At 37.3% G+C, this 19,824-nt stretch overlaps 2 protein-coding genes across 2 annotated transcripts; one reads left to right on the plus strand and one right to left on the minus strand.

The window, feature by feature from the left end:
• Positions 1 to 234: 234 nt before the first annotated feature.
• LOC121727476 (ATP-dependent RNA helicase DBP2-like) lies at positions 235 to 6,829 on the minus strand. The gene is made up of 7 exons (XM_042115356.1): positions 6,647 to 6,829; positions 5,440 to 6,561; positions 5,226 to 5,287; positions 3,648 to 3,707; positions 2,822 to 3,055; positions 1,361 to 2,740; positions 235 to 1,196 (listed from the first exon to the last, which is right to left on the minus strand). The coding sequence occupies exons 1-6, from the start codon at positions 6,658 to 6,660 to the stop codon at positions 1,371 to 1,373; spliced, it is 2,862 nt and encodes a 953-aa protein (XP_041971290.1). The 5' UTR covers positions 6,661 to 6,829; the 3' UTR covers positions 235 to 1,196; positions 1,361 to 1,370.
• A 5,660-nt stretch (positions 6,830 to 12,489) lies between these two features.
• LOC121731042 (putative Polycomb group protein ASXL3) lies at positions 12,490 to 17,469 on the plus strand. Its single transcript, XM_042120363.1, has 7 exons — positions 12,490 to 14,718; positions 14,955 to 15,020; positions 15,102 to 15,175; positions 15,248 to 15,642; positions 15,934 to 16,156; positions 16,712 to 16,822; positions 17,279 to 17,469. The coding sequence occupies exons 1-7, from the start codon at positions 12,735 to 12,737 to the stop codon at positions 17,423 to 17,425; spliced, it is 3,000 nt and encodes a 999-aa protein (XP_041976297.1). The 5' UTR covers positions 12,490 to 12,734; the 3' UTR covers positions 17,426 to 17,469.
• Positions 17,470 to 19,824: the final 2,355 nt, after the last annotated feature.

Raw genomic sequence — 19,824 nt, forward strand, 5'->3', positions numbered from 1 at the left:
AACGGAAGCAACGTCGATTGCGAAAAGCGTGCACCCGCGCCGTGTGCCCGCCGTCCGCCGTGCGTGTGAGTGTCTAAACACACTATGCCGAAGTTCCGCCTGCAATGTATTTTAAATTACCGATGACAAACTATGCCGGATGTGGGCTAATTTTATTTTTATATTATACGGTACTTTGAACTTATGTGATACATCACACTCTAGTCTACATGAGCCAATGAAACAAGATTTTAGGTGAAAAATTTATTTTCTTATACTACATTCTTATATTAGAGACTGCTTTTAACTTAGAAATAGATTCAAGTTGTCAAATTGTTCATTTTTTATTGTTAAACTTAGTTATTTCAAAGCACTTTTTACAACGAAGTTCTATATCAATACCAAAAAGGGTCTACAACTTAACTGAGAACACTTTAAATAGATAATGTGCAAAAATCTACATATTTTGAAAAGTAAACTAAATAAGATCAACAGCGCACTCAGAAACGAATATTAAATACTTTATTGTAATAATTAAATAAAGATTTTGACAAATAATGTATGGGTGCAGGCGGGTAATGGGACTAATGTCAAAATATTCATTTAATAACTTCATCTCTGAGTGCGGCAGTAGACTTGATTGTGTACAAAAAAATACATTGAAAATGTATGTATCTAGAAATACCAAGCCATACTATATGACGTCTATGAATAATTTTATCATAAAGTATGGCTAAAAGATCTTTACAAAATGTGTAATCTCTTATGTAAAATTCCCTGAGGCAAAGTTATAGTTTTACAATAAGAATAAACAATTATTATTATTCTACTTAAAAATCTTTAGGTTACAAAGAACAATCATATACAGTTAAACCAATGTGCTGATATTTTTCGGGATCTTTTTTTTGTTAGGGATATTGCAGATAGTATTATAAAATATTTTAATAATTTAATACTATCTGTTCGGAAATCGGTTACATAATATTAAAAAACTAAGGTACCCAAAAAACTTTACAAGCAAATTGGTCATACTGGACAGACAATTGTATATCAATATAGTCATACTTAGTTATCAAATTATGTTAATCGAATGGTGAATGAATTCACAAATGCTGCTACTTGTAATGGAATGAAATTGTCAACATCAATAGTGTTCACTTCTTCATTTGTCATCTACCGCCTCCTGCGACGACGCGAGTCCCCGTTGTGACCATTTTCTGCAATAAAAAGAAAATATTTATTGAATCAATTTATTAATTTTGTTGTATTCCTTAATCAAAGTGTATAACACGAGAGTAGGTATGTAAACAATCAACTTAGTATGTGTAACAGGTCTACAAGTAGAACAGTGTGAGCTTGAATTGGTCTGAATATAACAAACCTCCAATTCCTCATCGTCGCCGATTGCCCTGGCGGTCAGTTTGGTACCCCATGGAGCCATTAGGTTGAAATGCATTGTTAGAACTGACTTGATCCATACCAGGTCCGTACGGTCTTCCGGGGCCCATGTTTTGGTGAGCATAGTAATTGTTACTATTTCCACTTCCATATTCATAGGTCAAACTTTTATCTTTCGATCCGTAGCTGCCGAACGCTGTAAAATTGGCATTTTGTGTCGTCGAATTGAATTCCCCGATGTTTTGTGGAAGCAGACGCGGCATAAGGCCCCCATGGGGTACACCAGGACCGCCAGAACCGAGACCCGGGCCTTGCGAGCCGCCCGAATCGTGTGTCCCGAGACCACCACTCGAGAAACCAGAGTTATGGTCGTCGTGGTCGCGTCCTCTTCCTCGGCGTCGCCTATCGCGACCGCCCCGCGATCGCGGGCCGGAGTGGCTCTCCTCGGAGCCGAGGCCCCCGCCGGAGCCGAGGCCCCCGCCAACGCCGAAGCCCGCGCCGGAGCCGGCGCCGCCGGTGCCGAGGCCCCCGCCACCGGCGCCGAAACCTCCGTCGGAGGCCAGTCCGCCGCCACCAGAGCTCATGTCGTACGAGCTCGTACCTCCGAGGCCGCCAGATCGACCGCCTCGCTTTCTGGAATCTGACTCCAGGCTGCTTTGTCTCATGCCGGTTTGCCCGTAATTATTCACCGCCCCCATGCCGCTAGCCACTTCCGAGGGGGGAGGAGGGGGAGGAGGAGGAGGAGGGGCTCCCCAGCCCATTTGGTTTAACATTGTGTTAGGTGCATAGTTGGGCATCACCATTCCGTATTGATCGGCGGGAAAAAAAGGCGGCATGACGTAGCCTTGGGAGGGCCCACCCATGGGAGGAGGCATGCACATGTTCATTTGAGGATTCATGGCCATCAAAGGTGGAATCATATCGGATTGTTGTTGATGAGCTGCGCTTTGATCGCTGTGCTCTTTTCCTTGACGATGCTGATCTTTTCGGGCGGGAGGGGAACTCCTTCCGTTGAAGTTCGGAGGTAGCTGCGGGCCGATGGGCGTGGGTAGGAGCGGCTTGGGCGTCGGCAGGAGACCTTGGGGGGCAGCCTGAGGCCCATCGTTAGATGCATTCTTCTGTGGGCTGCACTTGCCTGATCGTGATTTGCTTCGTGAGCGGGAGCGCGAGCGCGAGCGTGATCTGCTGTGACTCTTGGAAGATCGCGACGATTTGCTTCGCGAAGATCTGGAGGAGCTGCGGCGACGTCGGCGGCGATCGCGGGAGCGCGAGCGTGTGCGGCTGCGGCGCCGGCGGTCGCGCGAGCGAGAACGCGATCGGGAGCGACGCCCTCTTCGGTATCTGCCTCCCCTGCCTCTATGTCCTGAAAAATTGAAAATAAGTGGGTTTTAGTTGAAATTATGTATTAGGGAATGGTGAATAAGATATTGAAAAATAGACTTACTTCGACCGCCACCCCCACCGCGCTCGGCCAGCTCTTGTAGCTTGGGGTTCACGACTTGCTTGGCCTCCTTTAAAACGGACACGAGGTCTCCGGCTTTGGCAGCATTGGAAGGCGTGAAAAATGTATATGCAGTTCCTGTCTTGTTTGTTCTTCCTGTTCTACCAATACGGTGAACATAATCTTCTGAGTTATTAGGGTAGTCAAAATTGATGACAAACTTAACATCATCAACATCTGAAAGATAAAATTGTGTGAGTTTGGTGTCAAGGTGTAAGCGTGTTTACACACGGCGCCGCAGCGGCAGCGTTTTTCGCCGCCGCGGTAAAGAACGCGGCGGCGAAAAAGGGTACAAGGATGAGTATGCAGCGGCGGCGCCGCGGTGGTGGTGCCGCTGTGGCGCGTGTGTAAACACGCTTACCTATTTTTTTTTTAACGCCTCCGTGGTGTAGAGCGCGGCTCTTGACTCGGAGGTCGTGGGTTCGATTCCTGAGTTGGAAACATGCATTGTCCTAACCAAACTTGGAAATACCAAGTTTGGTTAGGACAATGCAGGCTGATCACCTGATTGTCTGACAAGTAAGATGATGCGTCAGATGGGCATTGGGCATGTAAAAAGTCGGTCCTGCGCCTGATCTCTCGCCGGTCGTGTCGGTCTTCCGTCACACTGGGTTATGAGAATAAAGGAATAGAGAGTGCTCTTGTGTACTGCGCACAACCGGCCACCGTCACCAAAACCGGTGTGGGAACTATTATTATAATATTTTTACAAAATTTTAACCAGTAAACATAAAACATTAAAAATAGAAAGTAGTAACTAGTGACATACCTAAACCTCTTGCAGCTACGTCTGTAGCAACAAGTATTGGAGCTTTTCCACTTCGAAAATCTGCAAAAGTAAGTAATGTGAGTGTGCACAGTAATATGTTAATGTGCTTCATATAAATAAATGTTTTTTTTTTTACTATTTATACATAAAGTCTATGAATGAATGTTATTACATACTATATTATTTGTAAAATGGTTTAAAATGTTCCTATCTCACGACTTCAACCAAAGAATATGGTACAGTTGCAAAGTTCTGCCATTACTAGATTGTGTCTGGGAAATGCATAATATTATGTAGTATTTTAATGTTAAATTTGTCTAAATTTTGGGATTAATTTACAACACTAATAATTTAAATTAAGTTTTACTGCACACTATCAGAGAAACACTAAAATATATATTTATGTATGGTTTACCAAGATAATATGCAAAACTCAGACAGTAAATACCAAAACAATACAGCGGGGCTAAAATGGTCACATTTAGCAATTCCTTTCAATCAATTCAGCAAATGTATTGTCAAAACTGTCAAACTGACAAATGTCAAATCAGTACAAAAATACAGAAATGAATTGCAAGCAGAGTTGCATTTCGCGATTTAAAAAAAATGAATCATATTATGATTCATATCCTGATTTTTCAAAGCGACCATTTTAGCCCCGCAGTACAAAAATACAGAAATGAATTGCAAGCAGAGTTGCATTTTGCGATTTTAGAAAAATGAATCATACTATGATTCATATCATGATTCTTCAAAGCGACCATTTTAGCCCCGCTGCTCTGCAACTGCACCAAATCTTGTATGCTACTCTATAACTATGTTGTTCCTTCTAATGATGTGAATAAATTAAAATACAAAGATATAATATCATGATAACACAATATCATTCATGTCGAAAATTTAAACCATTGAAATAATTTAATGCAGCATCAGCATAATATGAGAGCAAACCCTATTCAATTCAGATGTATCTTAATCAAATTCAGTATGCTCTAACAACTTACTAAGCTTTATTGATCCATCAATTTAGAATGATGAACTAGGGAATAGTTATAGAGCAAAGTAAGGGCGTCCGCGATCTCAATTAGCTATAGGGGCGTAGCGACGAAGCGGACCGCTGGAGCGCCAGGGTGGGCGCAGCGCAGCGGGGTCGCCGGCCGCGCTACGGTCCACCGCAGGCGAGGGTGCGAGCCTCGCCGCGCCGAACGTGCGAGAAGCGGCTCAGACTAGCCGCGGCGAGTCAGAGTGCTTAGGGCTTAGCCCCAACGACAAGGGCGGGAAGGGTGCGGGTGCCACGCGCGGGGCGGCACCGACCGGCGCGCACCGCCGCCCGAGCCGCTCGCCCGGTGCTCGCCGCAGCCTGCACACGCGGACACATTCGTCATAATTTATACTGTAGTATACACACGCGTCCGACACCGCTTCTCGATTGCAGACCCTCCGTTACCTCTTATTCAGCAGCAGGTTATAATTTTATAAAAAAATCTTTATACATAAATATTAAATTACTAAGAGTAAAAATTTAAATAAAATTCTACCAAATGAAATCCATTAATCCATTCGAAAGAGTATTCTTACCTTGCAGAACCCAATCTCGCTCATTTTGAGATTTATCTCCATGGATACAAACAGTTGGCCATCTAAAACAAGTAATATTTTTTTTATTTTGCCTTAAACCATTTTTGTTAAACCTAATCTAAACTAGTTCGTATAGAACAAGTTTGAACAATGAAAGAAAATGCTTAAATTTAATAATTTAGGTTTTAGTTATTTCAACACAAGCTAAACTTACCCATCCCTCTTCATTTTTCGTGTAATATCATCAACCCTACGTTTTGTTTCTATAAATATTATAGTTTTATTTTCTTTTTCTGCCATTATTTCTTTTAATAGTGTACTGAGCTTAGTCTCTTTTTCATATTCCATACACACATCAATGATCTGCAAGATGTTGTGGTTAGCTGCCAATTGCAAAGACCCAACATTAATTTGTAGGTAATCTTTTAAGAACTCAGATGCCAAACTTTGCACTTCTCTAGGCCATGTCGCAGACCACATAAGTGTCTGTCTATCGGGTCTGATTTGTTCGATTATCTTCTTGATTTGTGGTTCAAATCCCATGTCCAACATTCTATCGGCTTCATCCAGAACTAAATATGTGCATCTCTTAAGATTTGTTCTTCCACTCTCTAAGAAGTCTAAAAGACGGCCAGGAGTTGCAATAATTATTTCAACTCCAGCATCTAAATCTCTAGCTTGAGGTCCTTTAGGAGCCCCACCAAAAAGACATGTGTTATGGATGCGCGAAGTCTTTGCAAATTTATCACAAACTTCTTGAATCTGCTGGGCCAATTCTCTCGTAGGTGCCAACACCAGGGCAATGGGCCCATCTCCTCTGCTAACTTTTGGTTGATTGTTTATATGAACAATAGCAGGTAAAATATACGAGAGAGTTTTCCCAGAACCAGTAGATGCTATTCCGACCATATCATAGCCACTCAAAGCGATCGGCCAGCCCTGTGCTTGTATAGGTGTAGGTTTTGCAAAACCCATCTTGTCAATTTCATTCATGACATAATCCGGGAATCCGGCTTCTTCGAAAGTTAACGTGGGCTTTGGGATGTTGCGCCCTTTCAAAGTGATTTCGTTTTGACTTCTCCAAGCTTCAACTTCTGAATCGGGTCTGCTTTCCACGTCCTGATGCGGCACATAAAAATCTTTCTTAAATGGTTTCAATCTGCTCATATCCCATTTCGGTTTACGAAGGTTAGCTCCAGGGTTACTTCTTCGGCCTCCGCCTCCGTATCCTCCTCCTCCGCCGCCTCCGCCCAAGCCATATCTAGGACTGCGACTACGACTTCTACTTCTACTGCGGCTTCTGCTTCTGCTCCTACGTCTATCACGACTACGATCCCTATAAAACCAAATGAAATGAAAATTATGCAAATAGCCTTTGTTACAAGAGTTATACATGCAGGGATGGTCAATTTCATTCTTACCTTCCACGTCCCATTTTCACGACAAACTTTATTCACTGATCACAATTAGCAATTAAATTATTGTTTTTACAGACTTTGATTCTTTATTGTAATAATAAATTACAAAGAGAACAGTTTTTCATTACAAGTATATTGAAAACAAAATGGCGGAAAGAAAGAAACTCCAAGTCCAAGCCCGCTATTCGCGCTGCATGCTGCGCTGTGCGCATCAGTATTGCCAACACGACTCTGAATTTGCTAAATAAATTTTGCCAAAATTGTAATATGCTAAAAAATTATGCTAAAACTTTTCAAAGTCTAAGAAAACTTATTTAATTTTAAATCTTTAATAATCAACTAAATCTAAATTTATTTTATGTTTTAATCAATTACGTTAACCCTTAATTCGACGGATTTTTTTTTTCGCGATTTTTAATTTTTTTTGTTCATATACCTCTCCTTTAGTATCTAAATATTATGTACAGAAAATATTTAAAAAAATCCCTATTTGACAATTTTCGAGAAAATTATAGTATAGTAAATTATACATTGCCGGGTTCCTACAAAACATACTTCCAATATATAAGTACGTATAGCCCGCTATGCAACTCTGATTCAGAGAACATTACATTTAATATATTTTTTTTGAAATAAAATAAATTAAGAAGAAATAATTGGTTTCTAGGCTAAGTTAGGACAAATAATAGCTGTTTCTATAGCCTGTTGCCGATATTATCAAATATGAGACCAAACATCGAAATATTAAGTCTAATGAAGACCATGGACGAAGTATAAGTCCAGCTAATCCAACAGCTCCAGCTGCAGCAGTTAACAAAAAGTCCAGGATGATATAACTTACTTCACCTTTAATTCGACGAAGTGAAACCCGCTATACATAGAATTTTTTATCTTATTTTTCTTTAAAACATTTAAAATTGTATTTTTTTATTAAATCAAGAATAGTTTTTTAATAGTATAATATAGAAACGTCATGAAAATATGGAATAATTTTCAAGCTAGAATTTTTTAAAGTAAACGTATAACCCGCTATTTAGGGTCGAATTAAGGGTTATCGAACCAAATATTAATATCATGTTCTTCATCGATAGCTGATGCTGCTGATGTACCTATTACCTACATGTAAACGTATAATTAGAAGATTCATTATCATTGTCATTACCAAACTATAACTCTCCTTGGTAGTTGGTAGGTCGTCTCTAGGCCGAATTTGATATATAAAATAGCATTTAAAGTTTTTACTGACAAACGATTTCGAAGTTTTAACTATAATATTCATTTGGCTGAAAGCGTGTTCAATTTCGGCGTTAGAATGTGGTAACTGGTAACTTGATAAATTATACTATTTTCAGAGTTAATTTACTCTGTTTTAGAACTTACGCTTAGTAATTTAGGCAGGTATAAATAGTCAGTACTTAAAATGCGACCGGGTCTCAAGACGCGGTTCGGCTCTGTGATTGGTCCAAATTTTGACAGCCAGAGATGCATCTTGAGTACTTGTACTGACTATTTATACCGGCCTTAGAATCGTTTCGTGGTTAAATTTTTATTAAACAACTAGATGTCCCGCGCGGCTTCGCCCGCGTAATTTAGGAATGTCACGGAAACCGTACATTTTTCCGCAAAAAAAGTGGTTTATTCTTCATGTGTGCCAAATAACATAAAGCAACTTTAAATAATTTCCTCCGTTTTTTTCCACATTATCCTCTATTTTTTCGCTCCTATTAGTCTTAGCGTGATAAAATGTAGCCTCTAGCTTTTTTTAATAAATGGGCTGTCTGACACTGAAAGAATTTTTCAAATCGGACCAGTAGCTCCTGAGATTAGCGCGTTCAAAATAAAAGCCCTTTCAAATAATTTCCCCCTGTTTTTTCCACACTTTCCTCTATTTCTTCACTCCTATTAGTATTAGACTCAATTTCACCAACGTCTGTTAGTGTTAATGGCTTATTATAATGTCATGTCTTCTCTTTCACTAATATGAAAATCGAGTGAGATAACGTGATACTAATTCGAGCATTAACTTTAACAGACCTTAGCGTGATAAAATATAGCCTATAGCCTTCCTCGATAAATGGGCTATCTAACACTGAAAGAATTCCTCTATTTCTTCACTCTTATTAGTCTCATCGTGATAAAATATAGCCTATAGCCTTCCTTAATAAATGGGCTATCTAACACTGAAAGATTTTTTCAAATCGGACAAGTAGTTCCTGAGATTAGCGCGTTCAAACAAACAAACTAACAAACTCTTCCACTTTATAGATTATAAGCTAAAAAATATGCTAAATGCAAAAAACAACAAATAAATATGCTAAACAACGTAAAAATTATGCCAAATTTAGCATAAAATATGCTAAATTGGTAATACTGGTACGCATCTAGACCGACAGTATATTTTAAGTTTATGATCTAGACCATGGAATTAATATGTACTGCTGTACCGTACCCGGTACCGCGTACGTAGTATCTCTTCTTAGTCTGTGGTATTCTAGTACAGTATTGTGCGTTTCATCAAATAGTTCCTTTGCCGTCATGTTGGCACTAATGCAAATTAGTGTTGCCTCATTATCTTTACTGTGCTACCTTAAATTAGGGGAGGTAATAATGTTATCACTAAATACTTTTAATAATTGTATGTCCTTCGCCATACTCCAGACAACTTGTACGTATGAAAGTTTCATGATGATCCGCTTAGTACTTTATGCGTGAAGGCGTAACAAACAAACAAAGTCACTTTCGCATTTACTAGCTAAAAGCCGAGTTTTGTGAGGGCTCGCGTCGTTACATCTTGACTGACTGATGATAACACATTATGTAAATAAAAATTACTATGTTAAAGCAAAAATCAATAGGCGTGATAATTTTTCCGTAATGTGTACCACAAAATGTACAGGTTGTGGGATATACTAGGGCTCGCTTCGCTCGCCCTGATAATAATAATATGAGTACTATCTTTTACCCGTGACTTTGTTCGCATGATGCATGTATGTAGTTTTCGTTACTAAAAGTGCGTTTAATCAAATAGTTCCTTTGCCATCATGTTGGCATTCCTGTCTGTTAATAACGTAAGCACGGTAGACACGCTCTGCGAGTATTCATAAGTTTTACTGTATTTCAGGGTGATTAAACTGATGCTGGTAACCCTATTTCACTAAGCTGAATTGGCGGCAACTTGAGTTATTCACATTTATTGGGCCCCCGTTACGTTTTTCACGTTCACGAAACACTTTCACTCTTAACACCATAATTCTTTCACTACTCTTTCATGTTTTCGGCATGATTTTCTCACGAAATCACAGTAAAACTTATGAATACTCGCAGAGCATGTCTGCCGTGTTTACGTTATTTACAGACAGTAATGCCAACATGACGGCAAAGGAACTATTCGATGAAACGCACTCTACATATTTCTAAACATAGAAGTCAGCACAGATTATATGAAGTCAGTGTTACCTCTTTAAAAAAATTTCGTCCTTTTTGGAAGTCGGTCAAAAAATAGAAATCCCTAGCTAGCTGCTAGCAAGTAGCAGCTAGCCTAGCCAGTAGCCACTAGCCAAGTAGCCAATCAATGTAGCCACCAGTACCACTACTCAGTAGCCACTAGCCATACCATTTTACAAAATTAAAATTTTATAGTTTTATATTAAGAAAACAATGAAAAAAATCATGCTCTTAAATCTACGAATAATAAAGATTAGGTCTTTGGATTATTATGATCGCTTTCGATGTATGGTGATCATCCACGTTTCCATTTACGTTTTCGCCATTTTTAATTTATAGTTAAAGTATTATACAATTGTATTATACATACAAAAGTATTATACATACAATGTTACCTGCGATCGGTTGTATTGACATACAACCGATCGCAGCTAACATTGAATTGACATAAAATATATTATGTCTCTAATGTCTAATGTGAGCTATTCCTATCTCTAGTAGGGCAAAACCAGAGATAGATCAATTATTGGGAACGGCCGTTAGCCCGTCATCGCGTGGCCATTATGTGCTTATTTTCATACAAGTAGTGTGCGTTTATTTTCTTGAATATTTGTATTTGTCGATTATTTCGAAGCACATTATGATACAGGAAAGAAAGTCAATTAGTTCATGATATCGATTCAAGTGATGAGAATCCGTAAACACACGTAAAAAGCTATGCAATTTTTAAAGCCAAATTATTAATTGATTTGACATTTTTAGCACTAATGCCTTATATAGCACGAATAAGGGATTAATAAACTTATAAATTATCTTTTTAGCTTACAAAAATACCGGTTGAAAAGTCCAAAAAACGTTGTTCAAAACTTACGTATTTATTGTTAAATCCACGTGTTTTAGGCATTCTCTGACCATTCTTATGGTTTATTATTTAGCGGAACCACAAAACTCAACAATATCTAGCATTAAATTTCACTAAAAACCTTTACTAACACTTTTATTACATGAAATCTGCAGACCGACTCATTTGCATCATTTGTTATGTCCTAGTAAGTAGGACATAACATTACACGCTTTTGTCGCTTATACACGGATATAAGGCTCTCTCCAGTCTATAATACCTCAATGGTATAAATATTTGATAAATATTTATAATAGCATAGAGAGCTACGGCAGCTGCAAGAGAAGTGTTTTCGTCCATCTCATAAAAAATATAATGGTCCATCTTCTCTGAGTTCATATTCTGCGATTGAACTAAGCGAGCAACCTCTGTTGGAAGCCTCAGGTTAACGAAGTTAGCAGGAAAGTACACCACTCGCTGCACATGATGAGAAACCTCCAAAATTTTTTACCCACCCAAACCAAAATTTTCCTCGTCCAAACTCTCATTTTCCCAATCCTTGACTATGCCGACTCCTGCTACTTAGACTTGACCGAAGAGCTTTTGACAAAATTAGAACGTTTGCAAAATCTTTGCATACGCTTCATTTTTGGCTTAAAAAAGTTTGACCACATATCAGCTCATAGGTCAAAACTTAAGTGGCTTCCTATCCGTCTCCGTCGCAATTCCCATATCCTTTGTCTACTGTACAATATCCTGTATAACCCCCTCTCTCCCTCCTACCTTGTTGAACGTTTCAATTTTTCCCGACCACTCCATACCCCATGCAGGTCCAATATTAGAACAAACCTTTCACTCCCATCCCATCGTTCCAACTTCTACTCATACTCCTTCACCATTCATGCAGTCAGATTGTGGAACTCGCTTCCCCACACTGTTCGTGATAGCTCTACCATCGGTGTGTTTAAGAGACGCCTAAAGGAGCACTATCTTCATGAATCTCAATCCATTTAAGTACCGTTATTAAATATACATATAGTATTTATGTATTATAGACATATTGTATAGTATTTATTATTATTATTTATAATTAATATAGTATTATTATCATTATTAGTTATGTAAGTATATAACATAGATTCAGAGTTTAATTTTGTATTTGTGCACGCCCTATCTGATGTCTTATGTCGCATCTCTCTCCGTAGGGCTGCTGTAAGAAATTTCTTTGGAAATAAGCAGTCCTTTGTGTCGTTTTTCTGTGTCAATTTCTATGTAAATACTGTCTTGTGTGCAATAAATGTTTAAATAAAATAAATAAATAAGCGAGGATTGAACTAAGGAGCGATTGTACATGATCGGACCTGGGCAAGCGGCTCTCGCACGAGAATCTCGCCCGAGAGGTCTCGGCGAGAGTATACAGCCGACATAAAATTCTAATGACTGGTATTTTAATTTTTACCACGATTTTACCCCCGGTTCCAGGGCTTATCCAATAAAACATAAAAAAAACAATTATATTTTATAAAATGGCAACACTCAAATACGCGGAATCCATTTTCTGCGTTGTTGTGACATTTTGGTTTTAGTTTTCTGTTTTATAAAATGGTTTAAATACTTTTTATACATACAGAAACGTCGATATATTAAGTAATGATTTCTTATAATCAGTTGTTAAATTTAATAAGAGACCAATTCTACGAGTGCAGTAATACATAATGGGTTGAAAGAGTGATCGTCTGCGGCGAACATTTTTCAGGCACTTCTATTTATTCCATAAGTCCAAAAGGCTGATCTGCTAATAATACAATGGAGTTAGACGTAACAACACTAGAAGCTGATGATAACATAGATTGTTCTGATAACTCTTCCGAAAGTAAATATCTAACGTGCAATAACAATGATCAGTATACAGTCATACGAATATCTCCAAACGAAGAAAAAAATAGTAAACACTCGTCTAAAAAACAGTCAAAACGAAGAAAAAAGAGTTCTAGCCATACTAGACCTTTACCCAGAATAATTGTTAAACCGCTGCCGCCCCCTCCTCCAGAAAATCGAGAATGGACAACTGCAACTTCGTGTACAGATACATCCAACAGACCGTCAACAATGAGGGAAGTATTGGCCAGTATACCAGGATTTTGTATTAAACCTAGAAAAAGGAGTGGTAAAAAACTATCCACGGCTGCACAGCTGCAGCAAACAAGGGAAGGTTGTATAGACTTAGAAACTCCTGACTCAATTTTAGTTAACACTAATATTAGATCACTATTAAATAAACATACATTCTCCTTGCTTCCTCCTCTATATCAGTATAAATTGGGGCAACTTCTTCCTAGTGTAGATAGACCTAGTTCCTCAGGTCGGCTAAGTTCTTCTAGTCTTAATAATGAATTTTTTGCTCGAGCTTGTTTGGAATGGCAGGAATGTCTCTCCGGAGGAGAATTTACCCCAGAAAATCAACAGAAAATGAAGACTGAAGCAGAAAAAGAAAAGAGTAAGATTGATCCATGGAAACTAAAACATTTTGAACCATTTTGGGGAGAGAAATCGAAAAGAGAGAAATCATCTATGAGCTTAAATTCTGAAAGACCATCTCTGAAGACAACTATTAAGTTGAGGCCTACAGCTTCAATTACTAGTAGTAGTACTGTTCCTAAAATAAAGAAAAGCAAGTCCTCGAGTACTAGTAAAAGATTAAGATCAGTTGGTGCTGTTACAAGATCATCAGCAAAAGCTGAGGAAGTTGATAATGACTCTATCTCAGCGAGCAGTAAAACATCTGCACCAGTGCCAGGCCTGCTACCTTTAAAACATAGCAAAAGTAGCCAAGGCTATGTTGAATGCCAGATGGACTTTAGCTTTTCAGATTCTTCTACAAATAAACTCGAGGAATCTGTGCCCACCACTCCCATAGATCCATTACTTCTACCTGATACAGATTCAGGAAATGAACTTAAGCAAGAATTGGACATGTCTGTAGTGAAAGAAGAATCAAGTACATCTAAAGATTGTGATGATGAAAAAATCTTAGAAAGTGACAGTACATCTATTGAACCAAATAAAAGACTAAGCACAGATGAAGATTACAGATTTTCAAAAAGAGTAAGATATGATTATGATTATCCAATTGAAAATTCCACTTATCTCACACATGAAGGTGATCCAAATGTCAATAATGGATCAGACTTAGATGCCAATTACATGAGTGCAGTTCATCATGGGCCTTTTTCTGCTCAGGATCATGTTGACACTAATAGTGAAGATAGTAAAGCTACCACTTCTGTTTTTGAGTATGATGAGCACAGTGTGTCATCTATGTCTAGTTTGAAAATAGAAAACCATTTAAACAATGTATCGTTAGAAAATGAGCAATCTGATAATTTAGAAAATGAGTATGATAATTCTGTTTCTGATGCAAACCATATAATTTCAAGCAATAGTGATGCAAAGGAGGAATGTACAGAAGAAAAGAAAGAGGAGAGTGTAGCTCATATTGATGGTAATATTTATAGTAATTATAATAATATAGACAGAGAACCTTGCAGTAAAATCACAAATATGGCAAATGAAAGTTCATATGAGAACATGGAAATTCTAGAGGACATGAGCTGCATCAATAAAGAAGAAATCTCAAATAATGACAAAATTGAAGTTGAGGAGAAATGTGTACCTGATGAAGAAAAACCCAAGGACCAAGAGGACATTGTTCCTAATTACTATGATGAGCATTTCAAGGATGCTGAATCTTTTATATTGGAAACAGCTGCAATGCCAATAATACAAACACGTGAGTATGTTTTGATTATCAAGTCCAGAACCTCACACATTTAATAAAAATTAAAATATACTAAACAACTTTTATTGATAGGAAAATAAAATTACAAGATTATAAAGTATTGCATATTTTTAAATGATAACAATAGCAACATCATTTTAGTATTTACTCATTATTAGTATTACATTTAAATACATACTTACTTACATAAAACTTATAAAGTTTGACACCTTATGTCTTTCTTTCAGAAAATGAGGATATAAAATATACACAACCAAATATAATTGAGCTTACATCCTATATGAGTGAAGCCAGTAAGTTTAATGAAATATTCAAAATAATATGTAATTTTGTTATAGGTTGTTACATGTTCTAATTTTCTCCTTTATTTGCAGACGTAACAGCAGTAGTGACTATGCCAATGACACAAAACTCGTCTATACCGATTATGGAAGTCACAAACACATCGGTAAATTGTGTTTAATTTCTTAACGCCAATTATACTATACTACTGTTTCTCATAATCTCTTATGCATTGTAGATGGTATCTTATCCTGATGATAATACAGAAGATCCAGCTAAACCTAAAAACTCAGCAGTTCTGTGGAAAAATGAAAATGATTGGGTGCAAGGTGAAAACATTTTGGCCTTACAAAACTTTGGCAATATAAATACAGATAATACAAAATATGTTAGTGAAGATTCAAAAACAAGCATAGAGGATGCATCCGTGAACGATGAGAATTTCAACATGGAAACATCCAACTCATCAGAAAGCTGTCAATCTATGAAGGATGTTGTCATTAAGCAGGAAACAGAGTCAATTACGAGTTTAATATCCAATAATATGTTATCTGCCTCTATAAATACTGGTACTGTAACACAGGGCATGAGGAATACTACAAAAAAGTCCAAATCAGGCAAAGAATCAGGAAGGTAATGCTATGCCACTTCAACTATTAATAATCTGATATGTTTCGTGTTCAAATACTTGTAACATGACATACGATATTTCCAATTTTATGAGAAAATCATAAGTAATAACTAGAACAGTTTAGAAGTAACACTATTTTTCGGAAGCTTTTTTGGCTAGATTAATTATTAAGGCTAAATTGCTTTAGTTATTTATACTCGTGCAATTATTAATATTCTCATTTACAGTTTACATTCTAAATGCATGTAGATGTTCAATGTTAATAATGGCTCACGCAATCTACTCTTTTATAGAAGCCGGAGCTCCAACAAAGTGCCACCGGGTGCAGTGAACCTCGAGCGCAGCTATCAGATCTGCCAGGCGGTGATACAGAACAGCCCGAACCGCGATGCGCTTCGCAGTCAGCTGCGGCCGCCGCCGGCGCTGCTGACGCGCGCCCCCCGCGCCCCGCGCGCTCCTCCCCCCGTGCTGTTACGACACGTGCCGCACCTGCCCGCTGCTGTTATGACGCATGAGGTACGTCATACGCTTTACCTACAAGATACACAGGACAGACCGATTCAGTTTAGCTGCTACTGCCCGTGCCACCCGCGCTAATGCCACGTGCCACCACATAACATTTTAAACTGCTGAAACTGGTTAGGAAATATTGTTGACATATAATATCGAATAATATCTATGGACGCTTCACACCACGTCAGTCTGGCCCCGTGCTAAGTACCTAAAGGACTTGTGTTACAAGTACCAGACAACGGAAATATATTTAATTCTTTTATACTATACATATATTTAATATTATATCATACACATATTTAATACACATCCAGACCCGGAAACATTGAAAACTTTTTGTTCCGTCGGCGGGATTCGAACCCGCGACCCACGGCTAGAGCTACCAACACGCTCACCATTGAGCCACAGAGGTTGTCACTATGTGAATATGATTTTTTTTCATCGGGATCTTTATACTCTTTGTTCACATCTTTTAGTATTCATATGCGACCTATTTGTCTTGGGCCTTGACCCATTAATTACCCTCTTGTATTAAGCTTTCAATGTAAAACATTTCAGATCAACGAGAACAGATCAAATAATATGGGGCAGTATATTCTGGTCCAGAGAACTCCAAATGTCGCCCCTAGAGCCTCGAGCGCACCGCCAGCAAATCAAAACACAAATGTGGTAAGTCTCTTATTTTCCTTTTTGAAATTATATTCTTGCTATAATTGTATAAAATATAAAATATATTTACTCCCTCGTAACTAATTTATACACTGTGCTATACAGTATTTACTTCTTGCCTATCAAACTGCTCTTCCAACACAAAACAAAGACAAAACACAGCTTATCAATTATCTTGTAATTTTATTATTAGTAAAGGGGTTAATACTTTGCCAGAAGTCGTAAATAATTATTGTAATCCATAATACAAATTTTTCTAATTTGGAATTTTTCAGGTCTGGAAGTATTTTTGATTCCATATCAAACTCTGTGATATAGAATCTAAAATACTGGGACCTGAGAATAAATAATCTGTAGGGAAGTTTTTGTCACGAAACGTGCGGTCGTCACATGATGAACGAATTTTCTCGCAACTCTTATTTTTTTTGTCTTTAAAAATATTGATATATCTTACAGAACGCGACGCGATGTCGCAGCGTAGGCGCAGAGGATTCGTGCGTGTGCAACCTGCGCGCCATGATCCCCTGCAAGAAGTGCGGTGCCTTCTGCCACGACGACTGCATCGGCTCGGCCGAATTGTGCCTCACGTGTATCATACGTTGACAACGACAATACACGCTCATTGTGCTGACCTGGTATCCAAGTATTCATAATCGGTAGTAGAAATTTGAAAGGAATGACAAAAAACTAAGAAATCTACTAAAAGCACTGACTGCTGGCATCACAAATAATAATAAATTAAGGTGATGATTTTCAGTAACATTTGTGAGACATTGTTATAATCGAACACTTGGACCCGAGTGTGTGTATAATGTATATGTGAGGGTGATATTACAGTAATGTAGGAGTGGTGGTGCTATAGTGTGCTGTGTACCTATCTACTGACTGTAGGGTAGTACACTATTTTGCAAACCATTCTGTCTTTAAGACAGATGCGCTTTGTAAAATTTAATTTGTATATAAATCTCCACTTTGAATGAATGGATGTGTGAACTGATTATTATTTATAAGCGTAATAAGGTAGTAATGGATATGCACATAACATAAATTCGATATATATTTATACAGGAAAAATGTATAACATTAGAATAGTAACCTCTACTAGCAATACAGTTACTGTTAATATTTTGATGCATATGAAAAATAAATGTTGTATAGTTAGAAATATGCACAATTTGACATAATATAACATGCTCATATTGAATAAGCTATTATAAATTAATGGCGTAGGGAATAGGGACTACTTAATTTATGTTATTTTATAATTGGATCTTAGTTATTTTTGTATTAAATAATTTTAAGCAAGTTACAAACTAGAATATTTGGTTAATATTTTTAGTTGTATAAGTGGGGTTGTGTGTTATATATATATATATATATATATATATATATATATATATATATATATATATATATATATAGATCGGAAATTGCGGCGCTTTGACACATAAACTTACACAAAAAGTAAACGAAAGAATTATGTGGATATGTATTATAACCAACAATTTTGTAAAATATTTTAGTTTTTTATATACAGGGTGCAATTAAACCTTCCTGCAAAAATTTTTCCAGGGCTTAGGTATTATTAGGAGAGTCCATTTAACCAAAAGAATTGGGTGTTATTTTTTTTTTCAATGACATATTTTATCCCATTTAAAATCCTTGCAGAATGGTCACTCGCGGCGCGGGGGAATGAGAGGGGGTGACGCGGGATGAGGCGCGCGCGCGGCAGCACGTCACGCGCGGCCGACGCATCGGGTCCATTAATTATAGTGTTTTTAGGATAATTTGCGGAAGGTATTTCTCAACATTTTAGTACTAAGTGACTATAAAAGAAAAAATACGTGTATTTTTATTTTAAACAAGGATCAATATATTAAAATTTGGCAGGAAGGTTTAATTGCACCCTGTATATTTATATAATACTACTAGTATAGAAATACTGCCCCCTTAGACAAAGTATCTTTCGTTAAAAACGATGACGAAATTCGTTATCAAAATGTATGCGATTAGACATAAGTCATCGCTAAATGACATTTAGCTTGCGAAGACTAATGTCACATCCCATACATTTTGATAACGATAAAAGAGAGTTTGGCTACGGCCGCCAGGCTCTTATTTTAGTTAATCGATAAATTCCGTTAATAAAATATGTTTTCAAGTTTATTATGTATTGAAATGTAACTAAACTTAACAAAATCTTAAGATAATCCATAAAAATAAATACCATTCAAAATCCACCGAAAAATCGATGAAAGAAAGTAAATATTTGATTTATTTATTTATATAGACACCGCATACAAAACATGTATTAACACTGCAATATGGACGATCGACGACGACGATCTTTGTTTGTGCTAGAAGCGCCCTATAATGGTTAAGATTAGCGACTATGTAATCGAACTAAAACGGCATCCGGTGGTATTTTGAGAAACTTTATAACCAAAACATACAGTGGCCTGTGGCATACACAATATTATAGTTTGTGCGTTTTATGATGATATGCGTGACACATTATAATTTACAATAGTAGGGAAGTTACCTAACAAAAATTAATCGATAGTTTAAAAATATCGAATCACTTCGTAAAGTAATTGCAATCGAAATTATCGATTTCGTACTGACATTTCAGTGGTGCCGGCGATTGAAGATGGCCGCCCTTTTTTATCGATTTGATTTCGATTCAACAGAGTCAATCACTATTGACATAAGTTCCGTTTCATGCATATGACATTTTTCAAATGTTTTCGTAACAATAATTTTATACTCCTATTTCACAGTTAGTATTTATAATTTTTATTGCTAAGTTAGCATTTAGCATCTTTTCATTTTTATTTATTTACAATATATTATTATTATAGGAAACATTTGTTTTTGTAGATGAAATATAATTTATTACATTTTGATTTTTTTTTGTTTTCTTGTAAAAAAAACCCGTAGCAAGGAACATGAAAACTGTCACCCATATCATCTTAGAACGCACAAACTATAAGTACGTGTAC

The sequence above is a fragment of the Aricia agestis genome, chromosome 1 (genome assembly GCF_905147365.1).
Source record: "Aricia agestis chromosome 1, ilAriAges1.1, whole genome shotgun sequence".
NCBI lineage: Eukaryota > Metazoa > Arthropoda > Insecta > Lepidoptera > Lycaenidae > Aricia > Aricia agestis.